We start from the raw sequence: 10,000 nt of genomic DNA on the forward strand, positions 1-10,000 counted from the left end.
GATTTTATTCTCTCTCTCTTTTATTCTCTCTCTCTCTCTCTCTCTCTCTCTCTCTCTCTCTCTCTCTCTCTCTCTCTCTCTCTCTCTCTCTCTCTCTCTCTCTTTCTCTCTTCTTTTCTTTTTCTTCATTTTCCCCTTTTTTATCTTATAATCCCTATTCCAATTCTCTTCTCTCTCTTTCTCTCCTCTCTGTGTGGTGCAGTGATAGCTTTCTCGTCTAAGCAATCTTGCTGACCCGCGTTTAAATCCCGCACCGCCAATGGATAGTCACCCCGTCCATTCCTTGCACACAGGGGGTAGTTTAGAAGCAAACATAATAACCAACGTGGTAAATGGAATAAACTAGATTATTTTCATAAAGTGAGCTGTGTGGTGTAGTGGTAGCGTTCTCGTTTAGCAGTCTCGCTGAGCCGCGTTCAGTTCCTTCACTGCCATTTGTAGCCAAGGCCATTCCTTGCACACAGGGAGTAATTTAGAAGCAAGGATAAACAGACAGCCTGCCACACCATGAAGGAAAATTAACAAAGGGAATCAAAGTAAATTATTATTGTTTATACTATTACTCTCTCGTTAGATTAATCAAATATCTTTCATTACCCTTGTTTCTTTTTCAGAGACTAAATCTCTCTCTCTCTCTCTCTCTCTCTCTCTCTTTCTCTCTCTCTCTCTCTCTCTCTCTCTCTTTCTCTCTCTCTCTCTCTCTCGCTAACTCTCTTTTAAAATTGAATATTTTACCTTTCACCGAAATACATATATGTACATATATATATATATGTACATCTTTAAAAACACTTCATTTTTTTTTTTTTTTTTTTTTTTTAATTCGCTCTTTCTTTCACTAGACTTACCCAAACACCTTGTGCTTTTCAGGAGGATGTCTTAACTACGGCCACTCCTGTCTTGGAGGTAAGTTTAATATCTTTTTTTCCTTATTTCTTTTTTCTTTTCTTTTATTGTTCTTTGTCATTCTTTGTTGTTGATATTATTGTTGTTATTGTTGGTAGGTTTTTTGTTGTTGTTGTTTTCCTTATTGTTGTTATTTCTTTCTTTATTGTTGTTGTATTGTATTTATCATTGTTGTTGTTATTATTAGTATTCGTTTTAGTATTAGTATTCTCATTATTATCATTATAATCATTATTATCAGTATGATTTTCATTATCATTATCATTGTCATTATTATTATTATCATAATTATTATTCTCATTACCACTATTATCAACTATTTTTGGTTTATTATTGTTTTTAATATCATTATTATCGTCTTTATTATTACTATCACTTTTATCATCGTTAGAATATTTATTATCATTGTTATCGTTGTTATTATCATTACCATTCTCATTATCGATAATGTCGTTATCACTATCATTGTTATTCTTATCATTATCTTTGTTATTATTATTATTATCATCATTATCATCCTTACTATTATTATTATTGTTATTATCATTATTATTGTTAATTTTATTATTATTATTATCATTATTATTGTCAGTGTTATTATCATTATTTTCAATATTATCGTTATTGCTATTATCATTGTTGTTATTATTATTGATGCCTAATAATTAAGACTGATAATAGCTAATGACAGCACTCATAACCGTAATAAAGATGGCATCCAAACACGAAACACAGAATAGAAGAAATGTGATAATAATACAAATGGAAGTGATAATTGATAATAAAGATAATGAATATTTACACATTACTACTAATCTGATCATTACTATTGATTCAATTATTATTATAAATAAATGAATATGGCAACAGGACGTAGTTATTAACGTTGCCATGTTAATAATAACAGTGCATATATAATGTACGATACGATAATGATAATGATATTCACAATGACATCAATGGTAGTATGGATGATAATGCTACGGATGACAATGATATTCATAATGATGATGATAATGATGATAATGATAATAATGATGATAATGGTGTGATAGTTATGATGATAACAATGATGAGGAGGAGGATAATGATAACAATGATGATAATGGTGTGATAGTAATGATGATAATAATGATGATGATGATAATAATTATAGTAATGATAATAATAATAATGATAATTATAATTATTATAATGATAAGAATTATAATGATAATGATAATAATAATGATATTAATAATAATAATAATAATAATAATAATAATAATAATAATAGTAATAAAAATAATAGCAATGATAATAATAATAATGATAATAATAATAATGATGATATTAATAATAGTAATGATAATAATAATACTAATAGATACAATAACCACGAGGAAAACAATGACAATAATAACAATAACAACAACTACTAAGACAAAAAAAAGAAGAAAAAAGAACGGAGTAACAAATACAAAAAAAAAAAAAAAAAATCATCAAAACAATTCAAATTAATTCACGAAGGCTCAAAGTCCCCCCTTAAAACGAAAGTGCCGATTCCCGTTTTCCTTCACCCTCTGCGACAGAGCTCAAGTCCGCATGCATTTCCCTTTCATTTCTCCCTCTCGGCTAAATCTTCCCCTCGTGAACCTCCCTCGACCTCCCTCGGCGCCTTCGCTCGGGCTTTCGGGCTGAGTGATCGTCCGTTTGGTATGTGTGCGTGTGTGCGGATGTTTATATACTTGTATATGTGATATGTAGGTTGGTAGATACATACATACGTACATAAATACGTACATACGTACGTACTTACATATAAACACATGTAGACGTACATGTGTACATGTGGGGGGGGGGGGGCAGATAGTTAGGGAGAAAGAGAGAGAGAGAGCGAGAGAGAGAGAGAGAGAGAGAGAGAGAGAGAGAGAGAGAGAGAGAGAGAGAGAGAGAGAGAGAGAGAGAGAGAGAGAGATAATGAAATAGGTAAAGGCTGAGAAAGAGAGGGAGAAAAAGAAAGCGCGAGGAAGAGAGAAACAGAGGGAAGAAGAAAAGAAGAAGAAGAAGAAGAGGAGGAAGAAGAAGAAGAAGAAGAAGAAGAAGAAGAAGAAGAAGAAGAAGAAGAAGAAGAAGAAGAAGAAGAAGAAGAAGAAGAAGAGGAAGAAGAAGAAGAAGAAGAAGAAGGCAGAGAGAGAGAGAGTGAGAGAGAGAAAAAAAAAGAGGGAGAGAGAGAGAGAGAGAGAGAGAGAGAGAGAGAGAGAGAGAGAGAGAGAGAGAGAGAGAGAGAGAGAGAGAGAGAGAGTGAGAGAGAGAGAAAAAAGAGGTAGAGAGGAGAGAGAGAGAGAGAGAGAGAGAGAGAGAGAGAGAGAGAGAGAGAGAGAGAGAGAGAGAGAGAGAGAGAGAGAGTGAGAGAGAGAGAGAAAAAAAGAGGTAGAGAGGGAGGGAGAGAGAGAGAGAGAGTGAGAGAAAGAGAAAAAAAGAGAAAGAGAGAGAGAGAGAGAGAGAGAGAGAGAGAGAGAGAGAGAGAGAGAGAGAGAGAGAGAGAGAGAGAGAGAGAGAGAGAGAGAGAGAGAGAGTGAGAGAGAGAAAAAAAAAGAGGTAGAGAGGGAGAGAGGGAGAGAGAGAGAGAGAGAGAGAGAGAGAGAGAGAGAGAGAGAGTGAGAGAGAGAGAGCAACAGTCAATCGGTATGATGACATCTAAAGACCGTTGAAATGGGTTGCAGACTTTTTATAGATAACATTTACCCTTTCTTTCCGGAAGTTAAACATAATCTAACATACATATCTCTGTACTGAACATAATTTGCGTGTTTATCTCCTCTCCCACGCTCTCGAAGGGCTATTATTTAAGTAACCTCTATGTCTTTTTTTGTTTTTTTCGTATTTTTATGTTGTATTTTTTGTTGTTGTTATTTTTTCAAAGAAGCTCTGATGTCGTGTTTCATTTTGAGAGAATTTCACCCTTATTTTTTCATCACTAGGTTTTAGGTCAAACACTTATATACTTGTATAACCACACTGAAGTACACTTGTATACGCACATACATGTATATAGCCACGTCCATACAGACACATACACACACACACACACACACACACACACACACATACTCACGCATACACATACTCACGCACACACACACAAATACACACAGAGACACACGCACACACATACACACACACACACACACACACACGCACACACACACTCGCATACACACACACACACATACACACGCTCGCTTATACATACACAAATATTAACACAAGTACATGCTCGAAACACATACATGAACACATAATCAAACAAACACACACAAACAATCACAAACAAACAAACACACACACACAAACACACACGCTCACTCACATATATATATATATATATATATATATATATATATATATATATATATATACATATTAACACAAGTACATGCACAAAAACCCGTATTTACACATGAACACCAAACAAACAAACGACCAGACAAACACACACACATACAAACAAACAAACAAACGACCAGACTTACACACACACATACAAACAAACACAAACAAAAACAAACAAACACACAATAACCAAAACATCCTTTCTCCTCACCGCTCTTTCCTCACCCAACAATGAAATACTCACATCCAAGCGATTTCCTCTTACTCATGCGGTCACTCGCGATCAATTGTTTAATTAACGACCTTGGGCTAAGCCATACTGTTTAATTATTCAAATAGGTGGTAATAGGAAGGGCTGTTGTTGTTTGATATTGTATTTTGTGCTGAATAATGGCGAGGTGTGACAGTTGCGAGAACAAGGGTGGGAGTGAGTGAGTAGGTGAGTCAATGAGTGAGGTAGAGAGATAGAGGGAGTGATGAGTGAGTAAATGAGTGAGTGAGTAGGTGAGTCAATGAGTGTGGTAGAGAGATAGAAGGAGTGGTGAGTGAGTATATAAGTGAGTGAGTGAGTGGGTAAATGAGTGGGGTAGATAGAAAGATAGAGGGATTGATGGGTGAGTAAATGAGTGAGAGAGTGAGTGAGTAAATGAGTGAGATAGATAGATAGAGGGAGTGATGAGTGAGAAAATTAGTAAGTGAGTAAATGAGTGATTGAGTAAGTGAGTGAGTAAATGCGTGAGTGAGTAAATGAGTGAGATAGATAGAGAGAGGGAGTGTTGAGTGAGTAAATTAGTAAGTGAGTAAATGAGTAAAGGAATGAGATAGATAGAGGGAGTGATGAGTAAGAACATGAGTAAGTGAGTAAATGAGTAAGGGAGTAAGTGAGTAAATGAGTGAGATAGATAGATAGAGGGAGTGTTGAGTGAGTAAATGAGTGAGTAAACGAATAAATGAATGAGATAGATAGAGGGAGTGATGAGTGAGAACATGAGTAAGTGAGTAAATGAGTGAGGTAGATAGAAAGAGAGAGAGAAAAAAAAAATTGATTCACGCGTCAATAACAAAAAAATAAAAGAAATAAAAAAAAAAATAACAGCCAACATAAATTTTTAAAAATGATGTTTTTTTATACATATTGACAGTGACATCTATTACCACTCGCAGATATATGGCAAATACACAAACATAAATTTAAAACTAGGCACTCTCTTTCTCTCTCTTTATCTATCTGTCTATCTATTTATCTATCTATCCATCTCTTTTTCTCTCTCTATCTCTCTCATTTTAAACCTCAATCTCTCTCTCTCTCTCTATCTGTCTGTCTATTTATCTATCTATCTATCTATTTATCTATCTGTCTATCTCCATCTATCTATCTGTCTGTCTGTCTCTCTCTGTCTCTCCCCCTCTCCCTCTCCCTCTCTCTCTCTTTCTCTCTCTCTCTCTCTCTATCTATCTATCTATTTATCTATCTATCAGTCTATCTCTCTATCTCTATCTATCTATCTATCTATCTCAATGTATCTATCTCTCTCTCTATCTATCTATCTAGCTATGTATCTATCTGTCTATCTATCTCTCTATCTCTCATTCTCCCTCTCTCTCTCTGATCATCCCCATCTCTCCTACTCTCTTCCCTTTAATAAAAAACTCTCCTCTCCTCACAGCCCACGGGAAAAGGTCCTCGAACACCCTAGGAGAGAGTCGGTCTGCCACGCCCACTCTACAGCCTGCCTTGCCACGCCCACTTCTGGACATCCTCCTGGACGCCCTGAGCTCAGCTACACGCCCAGGTTCTCAGAGCTCCGCCCACCCTCAGTTCAGACAGAGGTAGGGTGGTTTTTGAAATAGTGTTTGTGTGTGTGTGTGTGTTTATTATCGTTATATACATACATATATATATACATATATAAATATAATATATATGTTTTATTTTTATTTTGGCTATAGGCTCTCTCTCTCTCTTTCTCTCTCTCTCTCTCTCTCTCTCTCTCTCTCTCTCTCTCTCTCTCTCTTTCTCTCTCTCTCTCTCACTCTCTCTTTCTCTCTCTCTTTCCTTCTCTCTCTATAACTCTCTCTCTTTCTCTCTCTCTCTCTCTCTCTCTCTCTCTCTCTCTCTCTCTCTCTCTCTCTCTCTCTCTCTCTCTCTCTCTCTCTCTCTCTCTCTCTTTCTCTCTCTCTTTCTCTCTACCTTTCTCGCTCTCTCCCTCTCTCTCTCTCTCTCTCTCTCTCTCTCTCTCTCTCTCTCTCTCTCTCTCTCTCTCTCTCTCTCTCTCTCTCTCTCTTCTTCTTCTTCTTCTTCTTCTTCTTCTTCTCTCTCTCCCTCTCTCTCTTTTTGAAATAATAAATCTTTTTATTGTTTTTGGAAGAATGATTCAGTGGGTTTTTTTTCTACTTGTTTCTTTTTTCTTTTCTTTTTTACTTAATTATTTTACTTTGTTTATTAATTCTTTTACTTTGTTTATTTATTCTTTCTACTTGATATTTGATTTAAATATTTCAGCCCGAGTTTGAATTTTATCTAATTTTACTCAGAAATAAGTAACCTTTACTATTACCATTTTACTTAATTCACACGCAACATTTTTTTTTTTTTTTTTTATTAAAGACCCTCCTAAAAATAACAGAAAGGTAAAAGAAAACGGACATAAGTCTTGCCTGTTGTTTTATATGCAAAGTGATTTCCAAACAGATGATGCAATACATTTCTCAACACAAATGGAAAGCTTGCGAATAGGAAAATGTTGCATATGTGATCTATCCATGCAAAAAACTTACATACATACATACATACAAATTCAGATACATGTATACATTCATACGTATATACATACATTCTTATATACTTATATGCATACATGTGTACATACATACATACATATATATACACAAATACATACATACATACACACACACATATATAAACATACATACATACATACATACATACATACATACATACATACATACATACATACATACATACACACACATATATATAAATACATACATACATTCATACATACACACATATATAAATACATACATACATACATACACACATATATAAACACATACATACATACATACACACATATATAAATACATACATACATACAGACATACACACATATATAAATACATACATGCATACATACATACATGCATGCATACAGACACATATTCATACATCCATACATACATTCATACATAGATTCTTACATACAGACACGCACACACACTATCAGTTACTAACTACCTGCGCGGAAAAAACAACACCATTCACCTTAATCATTAAATAAAAAAGAATAAAAAAAGAAAAGAAAAATAGGGAAAAAGAGAGAGAGAAAAAAAAATACGCTATTTGCGAGTCATTTTTATTTTTTCTGATGTCAATATAAGATTATTAGCAATGAGTTATCCTATTACACAGGCCAATTAGAATCATTTTGTAATTTTCATCTTGTTCTTCGCTATTTTTTTATTTGTATATCTTTCCTTCTTTGATTTTGCTTGTTTGTTACTTTCGTTCATTTCTTCCCATTTTCTGAATTTTCGTGTTTTTTTTTTGGTTGTTTTTAGTGTAAAAATACTTACTTATCTTTCTCTCTCTTTCGTTCTCCTCCCTTTCTCATCTTTCTCTCTCTCCAGTTCTCATTCTCTCTCTTTTCTTCCCCATTCTCTCTCTTTTTCCTCTTCCATTCTCTCTCTCTTTCCTCCCCCATTCTCTCTCTCTCTCTCTCTCTCTCTCTCTCTCTCTCTCTCTCTCTCTCTCTCTCTCTCTCTCTCTCTCTCTCTCTCTCTCTCTCTCTCTCTCTCTCTCTCTCTCTCTCTCTCTCTCTCTCTCTCTCTCTCTCTCTCTTTCCTCTCTCTCTTTCTCTATCTATCTATCTATTTATCTATCTATTTATCAATATCTATCTATCTATTTGCCAATATATATATATTCATCTATCTATCTATATTTTTATCTATCTATCTATTTATCTATCTCTCCACCTCCCCTCGTATCTATCTATCTATCCATCAAACAGCGTTACAATCAAACCCTTTTCTTATCTGACTAATGACCACTATCTATTTGATGGCGCCAATAGATATTTATCCGATAAGCAGTTATAATAAGTTAAGAGTTGATAACCAAAAGGAACACAAGTTATTTTCTTTCTTTCTTTCTTTCTTTCTTTCTTTTTCTCTTTATCTGTCGTTTTTTTTCTGCATATAGTTTTTTATCTATTCTCTCTCTCTCTATTTTTCTATCTATCTATCTATCTATTTATATATATATATATCTACCTATCTCTATCTATCTATCTATCTCGCTCTCAGTAACTTATCAATTTTTTTTTTTAAGTTTCTCTCTCTCTCTCTCTCTCTCTCTCTCTCTCTCTCTCTCTCTCTCTCTCTCTCTCTCTCTCTCTCAGACAGAGAGAGAGAGAGAGAGAGAGAAGAGAGAGAGAGAGAGAGAGAGAGAGAGAGAGAGAGAGAGAGAGAGAGAGAGAGAGAGAGAGAGAGAGAGAGAGAGAGAGGAAGATAGAGAGAAAGGGAAAAAGAAAAAGAGAGAAAGAACGAAAGATAAAGAGAGAGAGAAAAGAAAAGAAAATAACAGAGAAGAAAATCCTTTTTTGTTAGGCCATGCTGATCAAGGGATCCTGGTCATTGTGTTGTTAAAGAAAGGACTTTGCTAATTATCATAAAGAAGGGGTAGGGAGAGAGGGGAGAGGGGAGGGAGGGAAGGGGAAAGAGGAAAGGCATATAGGATAGGGAAGAGAGGGAAGGGAGGAGAGAGAGACGAGGAAAGGAATATAGAAGAAGGGAGAGGGAAGGGAGGAGAGAGAAATGAGGAATATAGGAGATGGGAGAGGAAAGGGAGGAGAAAGAGAGGAGGCAGGGAATATAGGAGAGGAAGAAGAGGGAAGAATAGGAGAGGGAAAAGGAGATACTAAAGAGGAGAAGAAGTAAAGGAGAGAAAAAATGAAAAAATAAGAAACAGGAAGGAAGGGAGGAGGAGGAGGAAGAAATAAGAGGGAGGAGGATGGGAGAGGAGAAGAGTTAAGGGTTAAGAAAAAAGTGGATAAACGGGGAGAGAAGAAGAGTGGGAGGGACGGAGAGAGAATAGAGGCGGGGGGGGGGGGGGGGGGGGAGCAGGGGAAGGAAAATGCAGTTGTAAAAATAGGAAAAAATTGGTCGCATAATGATCGTTGTTATAAGGATGAGTTCGACGTAATGAATAGGCTATTATTGTATAAACAGGCAAACAGGTAATTAGGATGCATTAGCTGTCATCTTGGAAAATGAACACACGTGCATCCAAACACAAACACACTCACACACACAGGCACGCACGTGTGTATGTGTGTGTGTACACGTACACACACACATACACACACACACACATACACACACACACACATACACACACACACCACACAAACAAACACATATATAAAGATAGATAGATAGATAGATATAGATATATTACATAAACATAATACATACACAAATACGTACATATACATATATATGTATAAATGTATATATCATCATCATCATCCATACTTGACTCACCCTCAGAACACACTCCTTCAGGTTGCCAAGTGACTCCGCTGCCAACGCCTCTCCCCGCGGTCTGCTCCTGGAGGATGTGAACGAGGCCGGCGTGCGCGTCATGGCGGATGGGAACGAGGAATCCACTCCCTTCGGTTATACTACTAATGAT

At 35.8% G+C, this 10,000-nt stretch overlaps 1 protein-coding gene across 2 annotated transcripts in view; it reads left to right on the top strand.

Annotated features, from left to right (window-relative positions):
* LOC125032018 overlaps nucleotides 1-10,000 on the top strand; it is a 50,574-nt gene that overhangs the window by 38,715 nt on the left and 1,859 nt on the right. Inside the window, exons 3-5 of one of the 2 annotated variants that reach the window (XM_047622972.1) lie at nucleotides 871-906; nucleotides 5,949-6,111; nucleotides 9,856-10,000. The exon at nucleotides 9,856-10,000 is cut by the window's right edge and continues 68 nt beyond it. In XM_047622972.1, coding sequence (XP_047478928.1) covers nucleotides 871-906; nucleotides 5,949-6,111; nucleotides 9,856-10,000 — 344 coding nt within the window. The remainder of the gene's footprint in view (nucleotides 1-870; nucleotides 907-5,948; nucleotides 6,112-9,855) is intronic. The other variant, XM_047622973.1, reaches the window with a different exon arrangement.

This window comes from Penaeus chinensis, chromosome 14, assembly GCF_019202785.1.
Source record: "Penaeus chinensis breed Huanghai No. 1 chromosome 14, ASM1920278v2, whole genome shotgun sequence".
Classification (NCBI taxonomy): Eukaryota; Metazoa; Arthropoda; class Malacostraca; order Decapoda; family Penaeidae; genus Penaeus; species Penaeus chinensis.